General features: G+C 37.3%; 2 protein-coding genes across 3 annotated transcripts in view; both read right to left on the bottom strand.

Moving 5' to 3' along the window:
• The window catches only part of LOC115412373 (USP6 N-terminal-like protein), a 28,985-nt gene extending 22,328 nt beyond the window's left edge, over window positions 1-6,657 (bottom strand). Inside the window, exon 1 of the mRNA XM_030124866.1 lies at window positions 6,457-6,657. The gene's annotated coding sequence lies outside the window, so the exon portion shown is untranslated. The remainder of the gene's footprint in view (window positions 1-6,456) is intronic.
• Window positions 6,658-12,419: 5,762 nt separating this feature from the next.
• LOC115412380 (BTB/POZ domain-containing protein 1-like) lies at window positions 12,420-26,319 on the bottom strand. 2 transcript variants are annotated; one of them, XM_030124888.1, is made up of 8 exons: window positions 25,725-26,319; window positions 21,134-21,290; window positions 18,173-18,278; window positions 17,883-18,080; window positions 17,557-17,686; window positions 16,845-16,932; window positions 14,479-14,625; window positions 12,420-13,177 (listed from the first exon to the last, which is right to left on the bottom strand). In XM_030124888.1, exons 1-8 carry the CDS (start codon window positions 26,150-26,152, stop codon window positions 13,019-13,021), a joined length of 1,413 nt encoding a protein of 470 aa, XP_029980748.1. In that variant the 5' UTR covers window positions 26,153-26,319; the 3' UTR covers window positions 12,420-13,018. The 2 variants fall into 2 exon arrangements, with proteins under 2 accessions (XP_029980748.1, XP_029980738.1); XM_030124878.1 differs by having other exon boundaries at window positions 17,557-17,749; window positions 25,725-26,152.
• Window positions 26,320-27,395: the final 1,076 nt, after the last annotated feature.

Here is a 27,395-nt window from a genome sequence, read left to right as displayed (position 1 = left end):
CATCAGGACTTCACATGAAATCTGGACATGATGTGGATTAGAAGTGTCTTTACAGCAGGCGTATGCAGCGAAATTCTGTTATTCCCAACAGGAAGAGAACAAAGAGCTGCAGTTAAAGACAAAGATAGCAGGCTGATAGTGATCAGTTCACACCTGCAGCAGACCTTTCATTATTTATTCAGAGTTGGAGCTGATGTGGGTAGAATGAAGATCTAGTGTTAGTATTCAATGTGTAACTGTGGGTGTGACAAGGGTTTAAGGACATAGTAGGATTAGAGGTATATGGAGTTAGCTTTTTGTATATTTCAGGAGTTTTTAGTTGTACTTTAGTAGTATATGTATATTTCATGTTTTATCCTGTAGATTTGCACATTGCCCATATTTTTCAGTATTTTGTGTGATATTTTTATACAGTCAAGTGTTTTGCTGCTAACAGAACAGAGCTGCTAAACTGATTTTCATTGTTATAATAAAAATCTATTCTATTAAAAGACTAAGAAGAATGTCGCTCCATTGACTCTCATTCTCTGTTCTGTTTGTCCAATGTCTCCAACATGTCTAACTTTCGGACAAAACCAAAGACTAGAAGACAAACTTACCCAAATTACCAAATTTGGTAATTAACATAATGAATATAATAAATGAGATGATTATAAACTGTAGCCAAGGAACAACCACAGCATGTAAAGCCTATAAGATAGTATTGTTATTTGGATGGATTGTCAGAATTGTTCTTTAAAATAGAAAATTTAACTCCATAACACAGATGAATTCTATGTAAACAATAAGCTCCACATTTCATTCGGTGAGTCATACACTCTATGGAGTCGTAGCATTTTTAGTTCATTAGTGGTTTTGTGGCGGTGACTGAGGTTCTGGTCTCACTTTCACTTCATTTGGTCACTTTATTGAGTGTAACACTGGCACATACCTCTGTTAATAAGATTTTAGAGCTAACATAAGGTTTGATTTCGACCATATGTGCACTGGTTGAATTGTTCCCTCCATCTGACTCTCAGAGCTTCAGTTTATTGAGTAAAAAATATACAGCTCTACTATAGGCTAGCTGTTATTACAAAGTCATAAAAGACAAAAGCATTTGGTTACAGACATATTTCATTTCATTCAAGTTTTTCCATATCCGTAAGTCAGTGGTCGACTTAGGTTGGTGAGTTTCATCCTTCACTTACCTTATGTCCAAATATGGTCAATTCTGGCTCTGAAAACATAAGCTGGTGACAGCCAAAACACAAACTCTAGATATAGCCTATGATTGTAGTCGGTGTCACCACTGACTTCAAACACCTAGACACTGAATTTACAGCATACCAAACAGTAAACCTAATTTTTTAGAATTAAAGATATTATGTATGACACACTACCTAAAATGTGTGTTAGGCGTGTGGCGGACTTTGAGAGTGTGGTGGTGCAGGAGCTCACACAGATCTGCTGACAACCTGCTGAGGCTTTAAATTCAGCCCAAGGCAGCGGCTGCATGTGGTGAGGGCAGTAAATCACAGAGCAGCTCTGGACGCCGTCCCAGTGTGAAGGGTGGAGGCCTGATCTCAGAGACTGGACGCCACATTCACTCTCTACCTGCTTCAGATGGTCTCTGTCAAGAAAAGCCTTTACCCACTGCCCAGTGTGCATTTAGACCAGGGGTGTCAAACTCATTTTGGTTCAGGGGCCATATTTTGCCCAATTTGATCTCAAGCGGGCCAGACCAGTAAAATAATGACTTAATAACCTATAAATAATGACAAATCCAAGTTTTTCATTTTGCTTTAGTACAAAAAAACCCAATTAAAGTATGAAAATATTTACATTTTACAAAAAAGATGTGAATAACCTGAAAAAACAGAAATTTCATTTGAAAAATGTGTGCAATTTGAACAATATTATACCTCGACTTATTATTTATACATGTACATTACACACAATGCTACATAAACATTTGGTAACAGGCAAAATATTGTTAAAATTATGGAGTTTGGAAACAAAATTTGAACAATTTCTACAACATTACATCTCTTATTAACACAATTACAGATCACAGTGGATCCATAAATGCACCAAACATTTAGTAACAGGCAGAATATTGTTAAAATTGCACATTTTGGGTTGTTCATCTTTGTTTTTATTTATATATTTATTTGCATTTTATTGTGAAAGAATAGTTTTGTAAATGTAAATATTTTCACAGTGTAATTAAATTTTTTCCACATAATTTTTCACAAAGATAATTTGTAGTTGTCGTTATTGTGTTGTTATTTTTTACTGTAGATCACATTGGTCTGTATGTGGAACCTGAACCAAAAGGATTTTAACAACCTTGACTGTTCAGGTTAATTTTTGCTGTTTCATCCCACTGGCCGGAATGGAACCTTTGGCGGGCCAGATTTGGCCCCTGGGCCGCATGTTTGACACCTGTGATTTAGACCATTATCAGATAAACTGGACTTTACAAAATAGACAGTATTAAAGGTAATAATAATAATGGATTAGATTTAAATAGCGCTTTTCTATGAACGCATACTCAAAGCGCGTACAGAGGATCCATTATTCATTCCCTCTCACACTCCCCCTCTGGTGGTGGTAAACTACACCTGTATCCACAGCTGTCCTGGGGGGGGCAGACTGACAGAAGCGTGGCTGCCAATCTGCGCCTCCGCCCCTCCCACCGCCACCAAACATTCACACACATTCAAACACCAGTGTGGGCAGTAGCACTGGAGGCAAGGGGGGTGAAGTGTCTTGCCCAAGGACACAACAGCACATGGACAGAGCAGGATTTGAACCGCCAACCCTTCAGTTATTGGACGACCCGCCCTACCATCTGAGCCATCTCAACACATCAAAAAGGCAACTGTGCTGCTGCTACTCATGGACATTAGGCTAAGGCTACGTTCACACAGCAGGTCTTATTGCACAATTCGGATTTTTTGGTGACATCCGATTTTTTGTGTGCTCGTTTATATTACACATTAAATGTGACTTCTATCAGTTTTGAGTATGAACTGAATGTGACCCTGAAGTGACCCGCATGCACAAAACAGGTCCTGACGTAATACGTGACCACGCAGGCACGCATTGTGTTTACGGAAGTAACACTCCTGAGATGCAAAATTGTGACGTTTGTCTCATTTCAATGACGTAAAGGTCGGATAAATGCGACCTGGCTGTTCAGACTGAAGTCGCATTGCACAATATCAGATACGTATCGGATTTAGGACCACATATGAAAGTGGCCGGGGTCAGATTTGAAAAAATCAGATTTGTGCTGTTCAAACTGTCTTTAACAGGTCGGATTCAGGTCACATATGGACAAAAAAATTGGATTTAGGCCACATTTGCCTGCAGTCTGAACGGAGCCTAAAACCCAACCCAAAAACTGAAACTGAAACTGCAACAATCACACAGTAAAAGGGCTACTTTTCACCATTTTGGAGTGAAAGCAGCTGTTAAAAAGCATCACAGTTTGTCTTTTTAGTGTCTATACGCTTTGCTACTGTCAAAAAATCTGTATTGATCAGAAGTCATCACTATTTTTGTTCACCGTCAGAGTGGAGCAGCTGAGCTACACGTCTCATTCCAAACTGACGCTGAAAACACCGGTGTTTCACCTCTTTGCTTCTGTCCTCTGTACCTTCACACATACATAAGTCACTAAAGCGGCCCCAGACCATCACAGATGCTGCTTTTGCATCTTCACTGCTAACAGTCTGGATGTTGTTTTCATCTTTGGTACACAGAATCTGAAATCTGAAAGGTCAAGTCATTCAATCATATCTCATATTTCTTCTGTCTTTTGCTTAACCTGAGGTGAGTCTTTGCTCCCAGAACTCTGTGGTATTTCTGCACAGAATAAATGTCAAACATCTCCCTTGTGTAATGCACCTTCAGGATGCATTTCTAGATGCAACAGATAGAGTTGAGTGACAACAGTTTTCCCTAGTGCTCCTGAACCTATGCAGTATATTTCATCACCATGTGAACCCTGAAGGGCTCCACAGTCACTCATTCAACATTCAACACCTTTGACACTTGACCAAAATCTAAATTTGAAAAATGCACTGAAATTGATCATGAAACCTCTGAAAATGTTTACTTTGTACATTTAAAGACCCAAACATCCATCACCGACCAAAAGCATCTACTGATCTAAACCGTTTAATAATTGTTAATCCACTAATCCTATCAATACATGTGTTACGGTCCATCTAGGGGCTAATGAGACCGAAACTTAAAAAGGCAACCAAAAATAATTAGTGCAAAATGCAGTTTATCATCTTTTCATGGTCATCAGATATGACCCATTTGGATGTTCAGAGGCTCTGTAGTGAACGTGGAAACACCATCATCTTCTACAACATTGGTTCACCAGTAAAACCCATGGAGTTGGATCTATGACAGTAGATGGAGACTGTTGGTTTATGTTCAATTAATGATATATTTTACTGAAAAAGAAACTTTTTTCTGCAGTTTTCTCTGTTTTTTATATAATAACCCTCAAATTTAATCTGACCTTTTATGAATATCTACATCAGATGTGTCAAACTCATTTTAGTTCAGTTCCACATTCAGCTAAATTTGATCTGCAGTGGGCCGAACCAGTAAAATAATAACATAATAATATATAAATAATGTCAACTCCAAACTTTTCTCTATGTTTTAGAGTGAAAAAGTTAATTTACATTATGAAAAGGTTTACATCTACAAAGTATCCTTTCAAAAGATGTGAATAGCATGAACAAACTGAAAAAAATAAGCGTAATTTTAACAGTATTCTGCCTCAGTTTATCATTTACACGTTCACTATAACTTACAGATCACAGTGGATCTACAAATACACAAAACATTTAGTAACAGGCAGAATATTGTTAAACTTGTACTTAATTATCTTAAGACATTTCAGGTTATTCACATTTTTTGCAAAATTATACTTTGTTTTAGTGTAAATACATGAAAATATTTATATTTACAAACAGAAATATTTGGAGTTGTCATGATTTATATGTGATTATGATGATATTTTACTGGTCTGACCCACTTGTGATTGAATTGGTCTGAATGTGGAACCTGAACTAAAAGGATTGTTAATATATTAATGTTATTTTTGCATTTCACAAATTCATCCCAAGGGCTGGACTGGACCCTTTGGTGGGCCGGATTTGGCCTCCAGACCATATGTTTGACACCTGTGATCTACATGGTCAGTAAATTAAATACAGGAAAATACCTAATTTATACTGATATAATGCAAAATACAGAAGATAATATTATAAGAAATGGTGATAAATCACTTAACAAAGGTTAAATAAAGAGGAAATTTCATGTGGGAACTGACACAAAAGTAGCACTGGGTCTTTATGGGTTACATAAAGATTCAAAACAACTAACAAATCACTGATTTTAGCTTTGCATTTTAGAAAACGTTTCAACTTTTCTAGCAGAGAGGTTTTTTTTTCTGTAAAGTAATTAAGTAAGAAATTAAGTATTTTTCATATTTTGCACTGGGAGGTAAAACAGCTTACATTTACTGACACTGATAAAGTGATATTGCTACGTACAATGTATAGAATGTGTACTACACTGTTATGCCTACATACTTTTCACTTTACCTGAGCCTGTTGTACTGAGTTGACCTGGGAACACATTCTGCACAGACTGCATTATGTGTTTGTGTTGTGATACTAAATACCAGAGGATGAAAAAAAATAGTGAATGTATTAAGAGCTAGAGCAGGATGTTTATTGTTTCATTCTAGGTATATTTTGAGGTGCTAAATACATCATCAGAAACGTTAGAAAGCCTCCTCCCTGTGTCAAAGGCAGATGAATAATAACCCCTGGACTACAGTGTCCTGTTTGGACTGTTTCTACTGTTTCTATTATCTCTATTGTTTCTATTATTTCTACTGTTTCTACTGTTTCTCTCCATTCTACAGCTTCATTTCTATATAAAGTAATTATTTGTTTTAATCTGTTTATTTCTTTGTATTTTATGGATTCTCTGTTTTATCTTGTTGTACAGTGTCCTTGGGTGTCTTGAAAGGCACTTATAAATAAAATTTATTATTATTATTATTATTATTATTATTATTATTATGATTATTATGATTATATTACTGTTTCTACTCTTTCTGTTTCTACTCTTTTTCTGCTGCTGCTGTAAATCTGGGAACTTGAGGCCTGAGTGCTGCCGCTGCTGCTGCATCCCGTTTCCAGCCGGGCTGCTGGATGCGGATCCGTCCTGCTGACGGTCCAGACCCGGCTCACCGTGATCCGGGTCCCGGTAAACAAACCCTCCGGCACCAGCACCGGGATCACAGGCGGCGCGTGCAGACCCGCGAGAGCTGCTTTATTCTAATGAGAAACCATCCTATAGTAATAAACAACAACAACAACAACAGCCGATAAATACCGCCTACAGAGCACATAAACACAGCTGTGTTACCGTCAGTCCGCCGGTAGATTTCGGCGCTATCCGTGCAGGAACGCCGGCCCGGCTCCGCGGCTCATCCTCCGGTCTGCAGCTGATCAAAGACCCGCTTCACAACAACAACAATAGGCTGCCGTCAGTGCGTGCATTACCCTGTCACACACACACGCACACATACACACACACACAGACACACATACACACACACATATATATACACACACATACACACAGAGCGGCTGTAAGCGGGACGGACTCTGATCCAGGATCCGGCGGCTCCACTGAGCAGGCGCCGACGAACAGTGCTCAGACCCGGCCTTAAAGACACAGAGACCCGGCCTCAGAGACCCGGAGCACAGCAGGAGCAGCCCACGTCCACGGACATGTCTGTGTGTAGTGAGGACACTGACATAATGCACCCACTAACCCCTGACAATACCCCCTGATAATACCCCCCCTGACAATAACCCCCCCTGATTATAACCCCCCCCTGGAATAACCCACAACAGCACATATGACGGGTCCAACCATCCACACAACCCTGAATGTTAAATATATATGAAAAAAAAAAAAAAAAAAAAACAAGAAAAACCTGTAATTAAACTCCTCCTACAGACAGTTACACAGGCGAGCACGAAAAAATAAAATATCTAAAAACGGTAAAAACAAAAACAAAAGATGTCTATAAGCACGCGCACGAGGTTTCTGTCTGCCGCCACCTGCTGGACAATGACAGTAATGCAAGACAGAGGGAAACCACAGCTAAAGGCTCCTTAACTCCAAAGAAAACCAACAAAAAAAGTACTCAGAGAGAGCAGACCTCCGCCAAGACAGATCTGTCGTGGCCCCCCACCGTGACCACCACAATTTAATCATTTCTTGCTTGTGCCAGTATCAACATTTTCTGAAAATCCGTCCATAACTTTTTGAGTTATCCTGCTAACAAACAAACAAACAAACAAACAAACAAACAAACACACAAACACACAAACACACAAACACACAAACACGCAAACACACAAAGCAAAGCGATCACAATACCTCCTGGTGGAGGTAATTAAATTCAATAAAATTAAATTAAATTACATTAAATTACATTAAATTAAATTTAAATTTAAAAAAGAAATAAGATCAAATTAAATTAAATGTCACTGATTTTTATTTTTATTTGTAATTTTTTCTGCTAAATTTCTAGTATGTCAAGTAAGTTTGTCTGTATTTACTCTGTGTCATTGGCAATCTATAAACCCAGTCTGTTATAAATTCAACCAATTGTTTTGCTGCTAAAAACATTTGAAATAGGTAAATGGGAAAAAAAAAAGATTTTAAAAATCCATAAAAAACTTTTTTACTTTGACTTACTGTTCCCAAAATGTAATCAGATCCATTCTGGATCACTGGCAATCTATAAACCCAATTTGGTATGAATTCAACCAATAGTTTTGCTGCTAGCGTTAACAAACAAACAAACCGAACCAAAAACAGTACCCCTTGCCTCGCCTTTGGGGAGCGGGGTAAAAAACACCCACTGCAAAGGATGGTCACTGAATACAAAAACTTTAAAATGAATCTGGAAAAAAAAATGTTGTGTCATGCTGTTTTCTCTCGAGACAAAAAACAGGCACCTCTGTTGTCTTGTGTCTCAGGAGGTAAAAGAAAAAAACACAATGAAACTATACAAATGCATATTACATACATACTATGCAACTGCATTCTGAGGGATCGAACATAAAGCACACTCACGTATTTCCACACCAGGCCTCAGTGTGTGCTATCCAAAGTCAGAATCATCCACGTTCACTGATATTCACTAATGAACAGGAGGCAGAGCTCTGAACTGTTCTTTTATTCTGTCTTCTAATCGTCATGTCTGTATTTGATCTGAGCGCACAGCACACAACTGAAGCCTATGAATACAGTTCCACTCCAAACAAGTAGAACAATGTCAAACCCAGTCTAAACTATAACTGGGCTGAACTCATACATCAGCTGTGTTTCTACATGTGTCCAGGAGCAGAAGCAACTGATCGTGTACTACAAAATCTGGTGTCTCCTCTGGACAGTAAATGACTTTGAACTTCATTTTTACTGAAGCTTCCACCATCAAAACACTGTATGAATCACCTGAGATGAATAAAGTAAAAAAAAAAAAAAAAAAAGTAATACCCTACTTGAATTAATCAGAAATGGAAAATAATCCATGTTCCTTTACTTCAGTAGAAATACCAGAGTATAAATATTCCATTAAGTGAGACTCCTGAGGTAAGCATTTTCACCAAAATGTTCTTTAAATCTCTAAGCAGGCGATATTATAGAATATTCCATTGTTTTTATTAGTCAAAAATGCATGTAAGATCATTTTAAAACTGCAGCCATAAAATTTACAGATCTTTACAGGTCTTTTAAAGGTCATATTATAAACTTTTATTTAGTCAGGAAAAACTCATTGAGATTAAAAATCAATTTTCAAGAGTGTCCTGGCCAAGACAGCAGTAGCAGAAGTTACATGAAATAGAAATCACAGCCAAAAACACTAAAAATGTACATAAAATACAATAAAAGTCAGTTCTAAAACCGTACATAAAACACTAAAATAAGAACACACATAAAAAAACACCCCAATTATTTTAAAAGGCTCTAAAAGTATAACAATGTTCCTTGAAAGCATCTCAAAGCAGAACCCAGTTCAATCAATTAGAAAAACATCTACATCCAGATTTATCCTTTTCCCATTCATTTAAAATGACTTTGAATGTGTTTAAAGAGACCAGTTCCTTCAGTTTAATCTAGTTCTGTAAATTGTTCCAAGCAGTGGAGCAGAAAATTTAAAGGCTTTTCTTTTCCAGTTCTGTTCTGACTTTTGGAACTCGTAGCACTAACAGATCCAGAGTACCAGTATAATGCATAATATTCTCACACCAGGGCTCATATCAATAAGGAAAATAAATGTACATATCGTAGAATTTTGATGCATTTTACTGCAGCCCAGTTTACCTCCAGCTCTAAGTTTGTGAAAGGTGAGTATAAAGATCAGGAAAAACCTGTAAGAACATTTTTCAAAACCAAGACTAGGGGGTAAACTGAGCAATGAGGGATATTAATCAAGAAAATAACGGCAGTCAATTATAAGAAGTGTCACTGATCACATGAATGACCATTTTAAACAGCCAAAGACAATGATTTATCCTCCAGTTAAGTATTTTATACAGTGATGATATTCAACAAAGCTGTCTCATTTTAAACACAATGCACAAATGAAGATGAAAAGTGAAAATGAGTCTGATTCAGCAGCACTTTAGAAAATTAACCACTGTACATTATGATGATACAGTGTGATGGGAGACGAATGGTTTATGTGTATTGTTAAATTTAATTAATTTATTCCAAGAAAATCTAATATAAAATGCTTTGACTTAACTGCAGACATCTTAATAAGCAAACAGCATGGGTTAGTGAAGGAAAATAAACTGCCACAATAAAACACCTTTGTAAATCAGTCCTGATCACAGATGCCTGGGTTTTATTCAAAGCATCTGGTATGATTTAGATACAGCTTTCAGCAGACAGTGTGGGTTTATTTTCCACCCTGGCCCACTGATGAGAACTGGACTCTTCCAAGAAATAATCTAGTATTAGTAAGATTTGCATCAGAATTCAGGAGGACAGAACTGATGCTAAAATTACAAAGCTGGTTATCTCTCCAGTCTTTTTATAGAAGTTAGTCTGAGTCAAAATATACATTACTTTGGTGCATGTTTAGCATCTTAAGCTTTTGCCTTAGAATTACATTTATTAACCTGTAAAGACCCAAACACTCACCAATGACCAAAAGCATCTACTGATCTAATCTGTTTCATATCTGTTGATCCATTAATCCTATCAATACATGTGAATAATTGGTGTAAAATGCAGTTTTTCATCTTTTCATGGTCATCAGATATGACCCATTTGGACATTCAGAGGCTCCGTAGTTACCGTGGAAACATCTTCTACAACACTGATTCACCAGTAAAACCCATGGAGCTGGACCAGAGACAGTGGATGGACACACTTGGTTTATGTGAATAAAATGAACAAAAATGAATAATACATTTACAAAATATTAAATAACGTGGAAAAAAAATAAGCGAAAAGTTAACGAAAATTAAGTTAAAGTGCTCAGACAATAACCTGGTACTGAACACCACAAAGACAAAAGAGGTCATTGTGGACTTCAGGAGGAACAGGACTGAACCGCCCCCTCTCTACATCAACGGTGAGTGTGTGGAGAGGGTCACCTCGTTCAAGTTCCTCAGAGTCCAGATCTCCAATGACCTCTCTTGGTCGGACAACATCTCCGCCGTCATTAAGAAGGCCCAGCAGCGTCTCCACTTCCTGAGAGTCCTCAGGAAGAACAACCTGGACAAGAAGCTGCTGATGGCCTTCTACCGGTCAGCCATAGAGAGCCTGCTGACGTACTGTGTCTGCATCTGCTACGGGAGCTGCACCGAGGCGGACAGGGAGAGGCTGCAGAGGACAGTCAAGGCAGCACAGAGGATTGTTGGATGTCCTCTGCCCTCCCTGAGAGACATCTATTCCACCCGGTGCCTCAGCAGAGCTCATAAGATCAGGAAGGACAGCTCTCACCCCGGTGCCCAGCTGTTTGAACTTTTGCCCTCTGGGAGGCGCTACAGATGCCACAAGGCAAAAACAAACAGACTGAAGAACAGTTTCTTTCCTAAAGCCATCACCATCCTGAACTCTAACATGCAATAACCACATACCTGTGTGAAATATACACTTTACTGTGCAATAACTTTTCATAATTCTCACATCCATGATCATTTACCTTGTATTTTCATATTTCATATTTCTTCCACATGTGCAATAACTCATACTCTTATATTCCAACATATCTGTATATTTATACACACCACTGCTGCTACTGTTTTTCTTAAAAACTTTTTAAATTATTTATTCTTTGTCAACGTGCAATAACTCCTCACTCCTCATATTCATACCCTTATATTCTTTACATTTCTTAATACCTCTACCTCAGACGCCTTATTGTACATTTGTATATAGAGCATTTTGCACTTTTATCTTATCGTATTTTTTCAATTGCACTTTTTCTACTTTGTCTTTTTTAATATTGTTGCACTGATATGAAGAAGCTCCCCCAATTTCGTTGTACAATGTATAATGACAATAAAGAGCATTCTATTCTATTCTTAAAAAAAAAAAAAGAATAAAATGAGCAACAAAATGAACAAAAACAGCCGAAATGATCAATAAAATAAACAAAAATTAATAATAAATTCACAAAATAAATCACATGAAGAAAATAAACCACAAACTAAACGAATTTGAAGAAAAAATAATAAAATAGACAAGTATAGGCAATAAAATAAGTAAAATGAATTTAAAAATGAACAAAATAATAAATGCCGTAATTTTTGTACTTCACAGATTCATCCCACAGGCTGGGTTGGACCCTGTAGTGGGCCAGTTTGGGCTGTATGTGTGATACCTGTGATGAGTAACATAAAAATAGGACCAAGGGTCCTGTAGTCCAACGGCATAGCTAAAGACATTAATTGATATTCGTTTGACCTTCCAAGATCACTCAAGGTCAAAGGTCATGGCACCAAATGAAAGCCCATTTGTGACTTCCCATCTCTTACCAATAGTAATTTTATCAATAGCTTCAACTGTTTTCAAGTTATAGCACTTTGAAATGTGTCCCATTACAAACCGATGGGGGTTTTTAAAATTTCAAAAATTCATAACAAATTCAAACATCAGTATACTTGGTAGACCTTCCCCCAAAGACGTTCCACAACAAATATCAAGTCATTCTGACTGATGGTTTCAGAGAAGAAAATTCTTGAGAAATTGTTTACGAATGGGCAAACAACAGATGGACGGCAGCTGATACCAACAGTCCGTCGGTCCTTTCAGGCTGTTGGACTAATAAAAATTCACAAGACATTTTTTTAATATTTAATGACGTGATAGGCAAACATGAAGTCATAAATTACAGCATGTACCACTGGTAAAGTTACATAACACAGATCGATCCTGTTACAATGCAAAAAAATAAAATACTTGTAGACTCCTGCTGAGTAAATAACAGTGCACGATTAAAAAAAAAAAAAAAAAAAAAAATGCAAAAATGATACTTTCAGTAAATGCATCAGCAAAAACGGTGACAAAATGACAAAATCAAATGGCATTGATCAACAAAAGGTAGTGTCTGTAATGTCACATATGCAGGTCTGAGTCCTGCACTGGCAGCTTACTGATGACGATACAACACATGTTTTTAAAATAATTTACAAAATGATGATACAGTTTAGACCCAATGAGCAGAGCTGTGATTTTTCTACAATTCCAACTGTTGCCGTATTAACGGGCGTGTCTGTACAACGCTTGTTTATTTTAAAGGAAAGAAACACAGCACAGACACACACATAAACACACATTCACACATTCTCTACTCCGTGGAATTATGAGGCACTAAATCTCCAGCGGTCCAGTCTTCCCAGCGGTCTGAGGTCTTCCTGGTTCAACGTACGTGCATGTCACTGCGTCACGTCTAAGTGTAGTAAATGATCTCTGGTATCTGTCCATCCTCCACTGATGTACCATTGTTATTTCCAGGTGAACTAAAGAAGAAAAAGGTGGTCTTGGTCCCTGTTGCTGATTCCTGGGTTACTTTCTTCAACCCTTTGGTGCCGTAATGGGAGTCTGGGCCCTAAATGAAAGCACAGGAAAACAGTAAAGGATATTATTTCAACTGTATTATATTCAACACATTACACACTTACAGGGTGCTTGCTCTTTATCCAAATAAAAATTCCCAACTTTTTCAAAACTGCTATTTTTCCCCCCCAAAAAACTTGACTTGATGTACATTTACAGTTGCGTGGCTACTTTTTGTGGTTGAGATTGTCCCTGTTGTGTGTAGTAGAATGCATAATTCACAATAAATTAGGTTTTACCGACAGAAACGTTCATGGATATTTCACAAAAACGTTTCACTAGAGCACAGCCAGAAGTATAAAGTATGAATATATAGATGGATGAATGTCACGTCTTCTCACGGAGTGTGCAGTGGTTTGCTTCCCACAAATGTAACGTTTAATTCCCGGATTTAGACACATGACTAGTGGTGTTTATTGGCAAGAATCTGGCAATATGATACAAATCGCAATACCAGGATCACGATACGATATATCACGGTATATCACAATACTGTTAAAAAGGCAATTTTTTTATTGGTTTTGTTTCTTTTATAAAAGATTATTTCCTGGAAGAATTGAATTACACCAGAAATATGTACAAATACTAAACACATTTTATTTGATCACAGCAGAATCTAATGCTATATCACAAAATTTTCCTGTGTTAAAACTTAAATTATGTTTTACAGATATTTCAGTTTCAGATTCTGCTCAAATATTCATATTCTATTAGTTCAGAACTAACATCAGAACATTATTTTAGTTCAATCCCATCAAAGGAACTGACATTATTTAATAAAACAGTGTTAAATACTAATAAATAAAATATAAACAAAAAAGAAAAACAAAAATGAACCACAATATCTGCATTTGAATAAACCTAATAATATCGATACAGTACTTTTTAATATCGATACAGTATTGTGAAATGAAATATCGCGATATATTGAAGAACGGATATTTTCTTACACCCCTACACATGACAAATGACGACCTCCTCAAGTTGAACACGTAGGTTACATGAATTTTGATTGGATATCATTCCAGTACCGACCGGTTACTCAAATCATATCAAGATTTTTAGATACTTTCCTCATGTATTTCTATCTTACAAGATTATGTGCCTTTGAGCATACTCTAAAATTCTACTACAAGACAAACTTTTTTTCCATACTTTATGAAGACTTTCACACAAAATTCCAGACTTTTCAAGGTCTGGAAAACAGCGTTTCAAAATTCCATACATTTTAAGACTTTTATGACCTGTGCAAGCACCCTGGTCTTAAATAAAATGCAGCAGTTTCAGACTAACCTTTAAAGTGGCACATGCAGTGTAGCTGACATTAGGGAGGATCTCCACAGGCTCTTTGAACATCACTCTGAAAGTATTCGCTGTGCCGTCACAACTGAAACCTGTGTCGTTCTGACCGAGGGTGACGCGCTTGTCGCTCTCGATGATCTGCAGAATAGAGAAATGTTTTAACTGAATGAATGTGCAGCTCGTGTGTGGCATTTTTATGCTAGCTGACCAAAGAGAGATGTCAGGAAATGAGGGAAAAGAGAGGACGACTACTGGGACGGCAGTTCAGCCTCTGCTTCATTTAAGAAGGGTTTTGTATTAAAAAACAATAAAATCTTAAAAATTAAAGCTGTGATGTGTAAGATCTGACCAGGCCTGTGTGTTTACATGAGGTGAAGTTGTTTGTTTATGTTAACTACCTCCATTTCTGAGCTAACGACAGTTGTGTTAGTTGTGTTTGCCACATCTATGATAACAGCCACTTCTATGGGAAGGAATCAGGTTGGATTTTCTACAAAAATCCTTTCATTTGCTTGTTTTTGGCAATAATGTGCAACACCAGCTACAATTATCTAATGGGGTTATCTTAACAAACGACTTCCAGCAGCACACTGACCCCAACACCAGCTTAACATCAGTAAAATACTGAATCTTTATGCTATGGCGAGTGTTGTTTGGGTACTAGTTTCACTTGAGGTACTGTATAAAGTATTAAAATGAGGCTTAAAACCTCAGAATGAGTTTACATTTTGCAGCTACAGTTCCCTCTTCTTAAAGTCATCGGGTGTTCTGATTAGATTTACATTAGGTCTGTGTTTACCACCATTTTGGCAGGGGTGTTCAAATCTGCACGTTTTAGATGCTTCCCTCTTTCAGCACACCTGGTTCAATTCATGATCAGCTCATCATCAAGCTCTGTAGAAGCCTGATAACGATGAAATGACTTCCAGGTGTGTTGGAAGAGGGAAATATCTAAAACATGCAGAATACCGGCCCTCCAGGACTGGATTTGAATTGCATAATTTACCAAAGTTCATGAATTCTGAAGCTCAAAGTAGAAAAGTTGGACTTTTGTTGGGACATCGGACATCATCAGTGTCCACTGGCTGCCATCAATAGTCTGCATTTACAGCTGTGTTGTGTTGTACTCTGACAAACTACTATTTGTTTGTGTACATGGTTTGGACTGTCCTCCTTGTCCACCTGCAGACTAATACAGACCTGTTCTATGTCAGGTCTACTTCCTTTACAACTTCAGATCTACCTCTGTCTAAAAATGTGGGCAGTCATAGTCTTTCAGCCTAGGATTTATTCCAACTATCTGTACCAAAGGCTGAACTGACCTCGGAAAAAAAAAAAAAAAAAAAAGATGGTGAAATATGCTGCTTTCTCTGTGTGGAATGAACTAAAAAACTCTTAAGGAGGTGGTTTTGATACCTACATGTGTTCTAAGTGATTTTAAAGGACAGAAGCATCTGGCTGTAGGCGTTTTCCTTTTCCTTCATATCCTGATATAAACATTCATTGACTGACTTTGATAAATACTTGTTTGTTATTTTGTGTCTGTTTGACTTACAGAGTTGTTTCATGTTTGCATGGCTGTCTGTGTATGGGTCTAATCCAGGGGTGGGCAATCCTGGTCCCTGAGGGCTGGTATCCTGCATGTTTTAGATGTTTTCCTCTTCCAACACACCTGAAGGTCATCATCAGGCTTCTGCAGAGCTCGATGATAGGCTTATCATGTGAACCAGGTGTGTTGGAAGAGGGAAACATCTAAAACATGCAGGATACCAGCCCTCAAGGACCAAGACTGCCCACCCCTGGTCTAATCCATGCTAACTGTGCTGCTGTTGAGTAGCTCATGTACAGCCTAACATTAATACTTAACCAACTGCATGTATAGTTTAAAAAATAAAAATAGTTTATCTTTGTAAAAACTATTTGTTTGACAAAAAAAAAACCTGCAATAAACAAAATACCACTGACTTTCTGATGAGCGAACAGGATGATTTAAGTTCTGGGGTGATCTGCAAACACATCTTCCCCACAGCTCTATTGTCCTGTCCACACTGACATGGAGGTTTGTCTAAATAGACATTTCCTTCATCCCTTTAAAAAAAAATGTCCAAAAATTTTGACCTTCAACAAAATATCTCTTTCCACAAGAGACACAAACCAGAATTTTCACTTTGGACTCTGTTTTGTGACCTTAAATGCTGTCTATGTGTGGAGAGACCCAAACATAGAAAAAAATATCTGTTTTCCAAAATATCAGTATTAGTGTGGACAGGGCATATGACAGCCAACCCTACTGAACATGTCAGTTACACTCCTATGTAACACTAAGACATGGATGGTGTCAGCGGTGTAAAAGTTACCTGTATGTTGACCTGATAATCTGTGGGTCCATGTATTGAACCGTACAAGCCAAAACCCACTATAGATATTCTTCTGTTTACATTGAACCTAGAGACAAGGAGACAGAGAGGAAGAGAGTGAGAACACGAACTTTAAGTATCTGTCTGTTAAACTTTGTTCCTGTTTTGATGGAGACTGTAATGCCCCGTTTCCACTGCGTGGTATCGGCTCGACTCATCTCGACTCGGCTCGGCCTTTTTGCATTTCCATTACGAAAAAGGACCTGGAATCTGGTACCCGGAACTACTTTTTTGGTATCACCTCCACCGAGGTTCCAGGACTGGAGACCAGTTACTAAACCGTGACATGTAAACACTGCAGACCACTGACTGGTCAGACAGTTTTCTCTGTGACCTGCCGTTTTACAAAAAACAGATGCAGAAGTGGACAGTAAATATAGTGGTACACTAATCCACATGATAACAGCCCAAAACTACACCATAGTCGGTCGAGGAGATTCGGTCTTTTGGTGGCTGACGTAAAAATTCAGACGAGACAACACGCAACGAGCGAGTTTATCAGCAACTCTCTGAACAGACGACACGGAAATAACACGCCGCATCGCTATGACGTCCAGGTACTGTAAAGTCAGTAGTATCTTGTAATGGAAACGGTCTCCAGGAATACCGAGTCGAGCCGGTTCAACATAGTGGAAATGCGGCATAACCTCACCTGATTCTGTCGCTGGTACCGCTGTACCCCCACCGACTCTCAACCTGCTGGAATCTATTAATGCTGCATTCCTCCCCCCTGAGGCAGCAGCGGGGCCTGTCAATGTAGTCGACCCGAGGTTTGGGGTTTACTGTAAAGTGTAAAAACAGATTTACCACCTCCCGATCGAACAATATCCCAGACTGGGCAGGCCCTGTTGCACAAGAAAGAATATCAAACTGGTTTCTGTGGTTTGAGTTGTACAGTATGGTTATCAGGAACATGAAAAGAAAAGTGGACAATCATTACCGCCTAAGAAACTAACTGAATTTTTCTGATTAACTTACCTGCAGCGAACTCCTCAACAGTCATGAGTGGGAAGCGTATGAGTGGGAGGGCTTTTCCCAGAACCTTCTGTTTGTTCTCTGAGGTGGGGGGAAGCTGTTGTCGGTAACACTCTGCCTCCGCCCAGCGCACCACTGCCCCAAACAGACGGTTCTCCCTGATGCTCAGCGTGTCTCTTTCCAACACTGCACATAAAGTGTCTATGCCGACAAACACACACAAACATAAAACTGCTGATGGAGAGTCAAATAGCTAACCAAGAAATAAAAGCTGGTTAGGAGCGTTCACATACCAAGGTCAATGTCTGTGAAGCCCTCGGCGTTTATTGCATCTGCAGTGCTTTTGTCTATCGTGTCCAGGCAGAGACTGGCAAGCTGAGGCTCATCGAATAATCTGGCCTGTAAAGAGACACAAAGGACACATTCATAAATAGGTTATTAGTGTTGAATCAATAGCTGATCCCTGATCTGTTTGGATCGCTCCCCACAGTACAGGTCACATATGAACTGCCTATCAGCTGAAAGTATAAATGCAGTTTAGGCTGTTGGCCCCATGAACTGAACCGTTAATATTGATATTACATTATTATATTATTATATTATATTGATTGATAAGATAATAATATCACCAAAATAAGCAAAAAATCATGCGGTGGGAGCTAACTGTTGGAGGTTATGTGGATCAGCTGTAGCTAATCACTACCATCTATTCTGGGAATGTCCAAAAATCAAGTCATTCTGGAAGAACATTCACAATTGTGTGGAATCTATATTTAAAACCACAATCCCATTTGATGCTTTAACACTGCATATGGGAGCCATGACGCAGAACATTCAAACTAAAGGAGACAAATATTTAATGAGAGTACTATTTACTGGAGCGGAAAAAAGCTCTGACAAGGAAGTGGTTACAACCAGATGCACCACAACACTAAGACTGGTTAAAAGCAATCTATGTAATAGAGAAACTGTCATTTTCATTAAAAGTAAAACAGGATAAATTTATGACAAAGTGGTCAAAATGGATTGTATATATCACCCCATTGAGGCCAGATTTAATTTAACTGGAAATGACGAGTTATAACTGAACTGGCTGAATGTACTGGAGCTGAAACTTGTATGGATTTTGGAATCATGTAAAAAAGGGAAAAATGTGCATTTTTTTTGTTCTAAGGTATGTTAATATACATATATATATAATTTTTTTTTAAAGGGGAAGACTTACTACAGATGTCCGTTTTTTTTTTTTTTTTTTTTTCTAAACAGAACTTATATGAACGTGTGCATGTTAAATTTCATGATTTACCATTGTTGATTTTTCAGACATGGTACACAAATATGCTTGGATGTCTGTTGTAAAGTATCTCTCCAAATGAAAAAATATATATATTTTTTTTAAAAAGAGCAAAAAAAAACAAAAACACATTTATTAAAGGTGACTAACATTAAATGAGCTCATTTGCTACTGATGCAGCAGTTACATATCATAACATGTAGAAGGGACAGTGAAAGTGCACGTACACCAGAACACTATTTTACCAAAGCCAACAAAAAATACAACTTCCATTTTGTTTATGAATCTGTACCAATATTTACTAGGTTCTTCCATGGACCATATTCTACCAGAACACCACGTTTAATGAAAAAAAATTGTAACACTAATACAGAGAGCTACACATTAAGAGGGATAGACAGGTAAAACATGAGTGAGTGCCTTACCTCAGAAATGTGAGCTATAACTGACTAGAATTAATATTAAGCAGGATTCAAAAAGCTCTGTTCAGTTATTGAAACACTTTATTTTGAGATTAATGAGTGACAGGAATAATAGATTCTGGTGGCTACAGTAACAGTCTGGGTTTAACCATGAAGATACTGTTGAATTTGTAATTAAAGAAAAGTTACAAAAGAAATATGTTTATTACATGCATCATCATGCTTTGTGTTGCTCTTCAACATGTTATTATTTTCATTATTCATTGCTTTAAACTCTGTTTTAGGTTTCATAACAATAAACAGAAATAAATTTTATATTTGTCCCTTTTTTCTGATCTGAAAAGTGATTAGTGACTCAAAAACTCTGCACCTTTAATACATTGTATACATGTATTATAGGCTTGTATAAGTAGCTTATAAATATCAAATCTGCTGTATCTAAGAAAGAAAAATGCTCATTTTAATGAAAATATTGTCAGTGACTAGAGAGATTTTTTTTTTTTTAATATTTAGATTTTAAAACCATCAGATTTAATTGATTCAATTATCCTTTTCTTGAGATTCCTAAAGGAAGTTTACATTGGAGTATTTAGGATATTTTCTTAGACAGTAGAGTATGCAGCTGGCAGCAGAACAAGGAGCAAAATGCTGAAACAAACCATATGACAGCACATTCTAAAAACAGATCAACCAATGACCTCAAAACTCAATCTTTAAGGAGTGGAAGATGACACAGATGCATACAAAGACAAATGGTTTGATCAGCTAACACTGACAGTTTTTGACAGCTGGAAAGAAGAGGATATAAATAACTGAAATACTACAGTTATCACACTTTTTTAAAAATCTAACTGATAATAACACTTAGAATCAAACTGAGATGGCTCTAAAAAAAAGGGCTGCATAATTTCGTTAGTTATAATATTTACATGGTTATAACATTATTAGAGTTATAACATTTATATGATTTCATGGATGAGTCAATGTGTTTTTAATGGAAATGTACATAGGCTATTTCTGTTGCTGGCATAAATTTGTAGTGTTCATACGTTCCATTCCATCCTTTGCACAGTACCTCTTTCTGCACATTGTGGCTGAAATCAAATCTAAAATAACACAAAAGTGGACAGTCGTATGACCCCACACAACACATGATCCATGACATAAACAGACATTAACGGGTCATATTTAAGAACAGCCAGTGAAAAGTCAGTCAGAGAAAGCAAAGTGCACACTCTGAACAATATGCTGTTTATAGCCTTTTGCAGTTATATAACAACACAGACGGACATTGCAAATAGGATTAGATTGACTTTGTGTTTGTCGTGGTTCTGCCATAGACAGACATTTGCTTACGGTTCCCTCTGCCTCTGCTGTGAAGCTCATTTGATACTTTCACTCTTTTAGAGCAGTAGAGACTAATTTCTCAAAATTTCAGCACATAAAAACTAAAAGCTAAACACGTAGATTACCTCAAAGGGCTAAATCTAGAGGATTTTTGTGGCAAACCGAAGCTCTTTAATGACAGTGTAAGTCACCTGAGTGAGGAGCATGAAAGCATTGTCAGCTCTGAGGTGCTTGGTGAGGAATTCCACACAGTGACCCTCTAGAGCTGGAACGGCGTACTTCTTAGCCGTGTACAGAGTTGTCATCACAGTTTCTGGACCAATATGGACCTCGTCAGAGTAAAGGAACCTACGAAAACAGACAACACATTAGCTGATTCAGTCCAACAAACACTGATCAAGCAATAAACATTTCAGGCATACCACTCAAAACAAGCCTTTAATTATATATTTATTTTTCAACATCGAAAGTTAAATTAAGAGAAACACATTGAATTGGCTGACAATGTAAAGAAAATAAACTGTAAATGAAAGAAGGAAATCTATATAGCACTATAACAGTAAAACACTATCTTTTTATTAATCAGCCTTAATACAAATCTAATCTACATGTTATTACTGTACACACTACAGCACATGGGTCTAGGTGATATTTATTACAATAACCCCGAGGTCTGATCGTTAGAGTCAAACTCATTAATTTATTTCCTATTTGATGTTGTTTCCATCTACACTAGTTATTTTTGTGACTGCTTGGTCTACCAAAATTTTAAAAAAATTACTACATCTCAATATTTGGGTCATTCGTCCCATTGCCATAGTAACCAACTTTGACCCCTGTCTGTGTGATGCTGGTCTGTCTGATTACTGTCAGTGTCATCAGTTTATTTGGTGACGTTATCAGTTGTTGTTTTCACATTTTTCTCTGTCTAACTGAAATGACTTGTGGAGATGGCAGCTCTGTTTTTCATAACTACAGCTAGAATCGAGAGGAATCAAAGTAATGAAGTGTCAAGTGTATTTGGTGATGAGCAAAATAAAATAAAAATGAGTGAATGAACTCACTGAACGTCTGTTAGGTTGATAACAAGGTTACTTGCTAATCTGAAAACATGTGTGCAGAGAGAACACTTCTGTTTTACAAAATACTGCATCTTTAAAGGAGCTGCTATACAGTCTGATAAATACATAAATAAACAAATAAACAACACATGGCATTAACAATATCGTTAGCACCTAATAACCTAATGGTACTGTAAATACTATTATATATCAGACTGTTTATCAGACATCATGCTGCTATCTCTGACAATTTTGCACATTAACATCTCACCTACCTCAGGCAGTTTTGCACATGCTGTATGCCATTTACCTCTGACAGTTTGCACAATTACCTGATGTTGCACATTTATGTAAATATATAATTTTCTCTTAGTAACAGTAGTTTATGTTTTTATGCTCTTTTTCTCTTGCATGTCATTTTTTAAATGCCACTTTGTTTTGGTTTGCTATTTATTGCTGAATTGCAATAAATAGCGATTCATTCATTTATTCATCCATTGTGTAACTTCTTAGTAAAATTATTCGATTCAGTTTTTTTAAATACTTATACTGTTATACTTATCTTAAATTCTTGTGGCATTCAGTGTGGACGACAAAGTAAAATTTTCATTGTACAGGGAAATCTGTTTCTTTATTGTACACATGGCAATAAACACTTTGAATCTTTGAACACTAGACTTATCTGCAGAATAGGTGTGACAGGTGTGATGCTCGGATGCACACGCCTGCATATGTTGTCAAAGGTTTTTTTGTGATAAAAAAACGTGTTGTTAATTTAATCTTCTATGCCATCATCTGTCAGGTGTGCAGCACCTTTAATCTTCCAATTTAATCACAAATGCCCTTTCTACAAGTCCTTATTATGACCGACCAAAATGAAGGGTTTAATACTATAAATAACTATATGGCTCCTCAACTTCCACCCAAAGACCAGAAATCACCTTTTATGGTGATAATTATGAACTCAGACTATTATCAGTGTTCATTATCTACAGTGTTGGTCTGTGTTAAAAAAACCAAGGAACTCATAATCGACTTCAGAACCAAAAAGGAAGTACATTCTCCTGTTTACATAAACAACACTGCTGTCGAAATTGTCAATAACTTCAAGTTCTTAGGCATCCACATTTCTGATTCACTGTCCTGGTCTGTTCACATCAGTAGCATCATCAAAAAAGCACACCAGAGACTGTTCTTTCTGAGGTGTCTGAATAAATATGGTTTGTCAACAAAAACACTCATCAATTTCTATCGCAGCACAATAGAGAGCCTTCTGCCTGGCAGTATACTGGTATGGTTTGGGAACATTACATCACACGACCACACACTCCTGATCAGAACAGTCGGCATCAAAAATCATTGGAGCACCATCATTACCATCGCTACAGGACATCTACACAAAACGCAGCAGGAAAAAGGCACTGGGCATCATACAGGACACAAGTCATCCCGCACACAAACTTTTTAATTATCTACCGTCAGGGAAACGCTTACAAAGTATCAAAACCCGGACTACTCGCTTCAAAGACAGTTTTTTTCTCAGTCTGCTGAACAACAGCTCAGACAGAAGGAGGGAGCTGGGAACCTGCAGCCTGACTTTCAGTTTTTATAACTGTACTTATTTATTTAGTGTTTTTATTTTACACTAGGAGGGCTAGGGCTATTTATTGTTAAGTATTTTTTGCTGTGATTGTTATTGTTATTTGGTTGTTATTTATTTTTTAATATTGGGCGGAGACAGACCCGGGGTACACTGTGTTTCATTGCCATGGTATTTGTACCTGAACGCACATGACAAATAAACTTGAAACTTGTTAGCTGATGTGTGTCAGTGCATAGGGGTAGTCTGTCGATTCCATGACAAATGCCCACAAGACAAATGCCCACAACCTTAATGAAAAAAGAGACAAATGCCCACAATTTGTAGTATGGCATTATTCCAATGGGGGAACTATATGAAGCATGCAAATACTGCCGGTATTTTAAGTACATATGTACTGCAGATATCTACATATGTAATCGGTATTCAGTTGTTAAGCAACAATAGTCCAAATAGTTATGTCATTGTAACATTATTGATACAGGATCTGAATTAATAGACAGTTCAATTTAACCCTTTCATGCATAGCGGTCACTACAGTGGACAGCTATTCTACAGCTGTTCTCTGTATATTCATGGGTTTTGTTGTTTTAGTTCCATATCAGCCAACACAGTGGACACTTAGGCATCATCTCATATCCTGACATTCATACCATTACTGTAACTTTGCTGTTCTTGATAAACCTGATCTGCAGTAACATGTTTGAGTGTAAATCAATTGTTATTTGTTAGGCAAGAAGGGTTTTTTTGCACATTATCTCGATGAAGTGAGGAATTAATAGCATTAGAATATGTTAAAATGTGAGAAGACATCAGATTAGCAGCATTAAACATGTTTTTATTTCATTGTTTTCATATCCCTCTCTGATATTGGGTTTTAAACACATGTTTCTTTACTTCAGAAATTAAATGCATGGATATTTTTGCAACTCCTCAGAAAAAAAAACTGGATGGCATTGGTTTTTTTTCATGCCTAAGGAGGAATAAAAACACTGAAGAAAAAAATCTTGACTAAGGTTCTCACAATTAATATATGAAAGGGTTAAGGTTGTGGGCATTTGTCTCTGTTTTCATTAACCCTTTCATGCATAGTGGTCACTACAGTGGACAGTTATTCTACAGCGGTTCTCTTGTATATTCATGGGTTTTGTTGTTTTAGTTCCATATCAGCCAACACAGTGGACACTTATGCATATGTAACTTTGCTGTTCTTGATAAACCTGATCTGCAGAAACATGTTTGAGTGTAAGTCAATTGTTATTAGACTGTAATTATCATTTTTTCTTTAACAAAATGGGTTTTTTGTATATTATCTCCATGAAGTGAGTAATAACTAGCATTAGAGTAGGTTTAAATATGAGAAAATATCAGATTAGCAGCATTAAAAGTGTTTATATTTCATAGTCTTCACTGTATATCAGTAAATACATATAAATACATTTTGCAGCTCCATGAAAAATAGGTTCATAAAAAGATGTCAATTGCATTTTTTTTTTTCATGCCTAAAGAGGAATAGAAACAGAGGGGAAAAATTATGATTAAGGTTCTCACAATTAACCCATTCATGCATACTGGTCACTACATACTGGACAGCTATTCTACAGCTGTTCTCTTGAATATATTCCTGGATTTTGTTGTTCTTTTTGTTTTTTTGTTTGTTTGTTTTTTACACATATCTTTATTAAAAATTTAAGACATTACATATCTTTTCTGACATGAATTGGTAACATTATGTACATCTCTCCTGAGCATAAACCCCCAGAATCACAAGCCCTCCCCATAGTTTTCACACAATTTATCAGTAAATACATGTTTCTGTGCATCAAAAATTAAACGTGTGGTGTCCAGCTGAGTGGACATTTTTGCAACTTGATGAAAAACAGGTTCATAAGATTTTTTTTTTTTCATTATCATTTTTTTTTTTTTATGTATTTTTAAATTTAAAACAAAATCATTTTATTTTATTTATTCTTCAGAAGAAAATTTTTAAGCGCATTGTTTTTTTCATGCCTAAAGAGGAATATAAACACTCAGGAAAAAAATCATGATTAAGGTTCTCATAATTCCTGCATGAAAGGGTCAGGGTTGTGGGCATCTGTCTGCACACCTGGTCTGTCCTACCTGAGCAGGGCTAGAAAAGCTGCCGGTTCCACATCAGGCAGCTCTATCTCAGCGGAGGTCGTCGCCATCCCGCCGTTGAACATGGCATCAAAAACAGCACTGCCGGCGGCCAGCACGAATTTATGAGCCGGTATCCTCTGGGCCTGCCTGCCTTTCCCCACGATGAACCGGACGTCGCTGAGCAGTTCGTTGTTGAAGAGGAAGGCGAAGCGCTCCTTCAGGGAGCTCTTTGTTGCCTGCCAGTTGTACATGGGCTCCCGGTGAAGGCCGAGGACAGGCGGGGAGGCGGACGGGGCAGGAGCCGGGGCCGGTGCACCGGAGAGCCCGGCGGCTGCGGCTCCGGACTGACCCGAGTTGGATGCTGGTTCTTGACCGTCATGATTTGACGCCAAGCCGCCGCCGACGCCGCCACCGCCCCCGGTCGCCATTATCGCTTATATTTTTCTTCTAATTTACAACTAGCTGATGTTGACACAAATCAAAGCGTGAAGTAGAAGATGTAATGTGTTGACGTGTTGCCCATCGCGCAGGACGCCATCGCACTTTGATGTTTAGCTACCTGCTAGTAGCTAGAGTGCGCAGGTCCGTGTAGGAAGGGCGCATGCGCAAACAGTAAGCAAGTTCTTCTTCTTCGTTTTTAACGGCGGTTGGCATCCAGCTCATGTTGCATTACCGCCACTTTTAACTCCGGAGTGTGGGTCTGACAATATACAAACTTCTTTATCTCCATAAAACAACTAATAAACGGTTCCCAAACAAACAAACAAACAAACAAACAAACAAAAAAACCCTCTTCCCTCTGTAGTCAACAATATACCCCCGTATTCCTCAGATTCTAACATTAAGTAACATTATGTACATCTCTCCTGAGCATAAACCCCCAGAATCACAAGCCCTCCCCATAGTTTTCACACAATTTATCAGTAAATACATGTTTCTGTGCATCAAAAATTAAATGTGTGATGTCCAGGTGAGTGGACATTTTTGCAACTTCATGAAAAATAGGTTCATAAGATTTTTTTTTTTCATTATTATTTTTTTTTCATGTTTTTATTTTTATTTATTATTTTTCTTTAATTCTTTAATTTATTTATTTTTCAGAAGAAAATTTTCAATTGCTTTGTTTTTTTCATGCCTAAAGAGGAATAAAAACACTCAGGAAAACATTTTGATTAAGGTTCTCATAATTCGTGCTTGAAAGGGTTAAAATACGTAACATTTAGCACATTTAATCTCTGAAGCAAATCATTCCTAAAAAAATTGTAGAATTTTAATTAGTCTATATCACTGGTCAACAACAAATTTATTGTTGAAGTTTTTTGAGCTGATTTAGGATCATTTTGGTGTGCTGAATCCAAAAAATCACATTCATTTTGCTCAATCAGGTCAACTTTCTGAACTATGCTACATATTGGCTTTTGAACATTTTTGCTTACATTTATGGGCATTTTCACATCATATGATACAAAATTCTTTCGTATTTCTTGCAATAAACGAGTTCTGAAGATTTTACTTTTGCCAATTTATGATTAAGGTTTTTTTTTTAATATTACAGGTGAATGAAATGGCTTCGACTAGAAGATCTTGCAAAATTAAGCCTGATGTATTCTGCTACATCTGCGGTGAATACATAATAGATAATAAATACATCCTGTTAGAAAATGATTTTTT

This window comes from Sphaeramia orbicularis, chromosome 3 (genome assembly GCF_902148855.1).
Source record: "Sphaeramia orbicularis chromosome 3, fSphaOr1.1, whole genome shotgun sequence".
NCBI lineage: Eukaryota > Metazoa > Chordata > Actinopteri > Kurtiformes > Apogonidae > Sphaeramia > Sphaeramia orbicularis.
The sequence above is the reverse complement of the archived record's forward strand: the minus strand, read 5'-3'. Positions and strand labels throughout refer to the sequence as shown.

What these genes read in the sequence shown, in the direction of transcription:
- LOC115412380 (XM_030124878.1), bottom strand. Translation starts at nt 26,152, where the DNA reads ATGGCGACCGGGGGCGGTGGCGGCGTCGGCGGCGGCTTGGCGTCAAAT. An exon ending in GCTTTTCTAGCCCTGCTCAG is followed by an intron (nt 21,291 to 25,724) that starts GTAGGACAGACC and finishes CTGTTTTCGTAG; the next exon opens with GTTCCTTTACTCTGACGAGG. An exon ending in CTGCATGTGCCACTTTAAAG is followed by an intron (nt 13,178 to 14,478) that starts GTTAGTCTGAAA and finishes GCTTTCATTTAG; the next exon opens with GGCCCAGACTCCCATTACGG.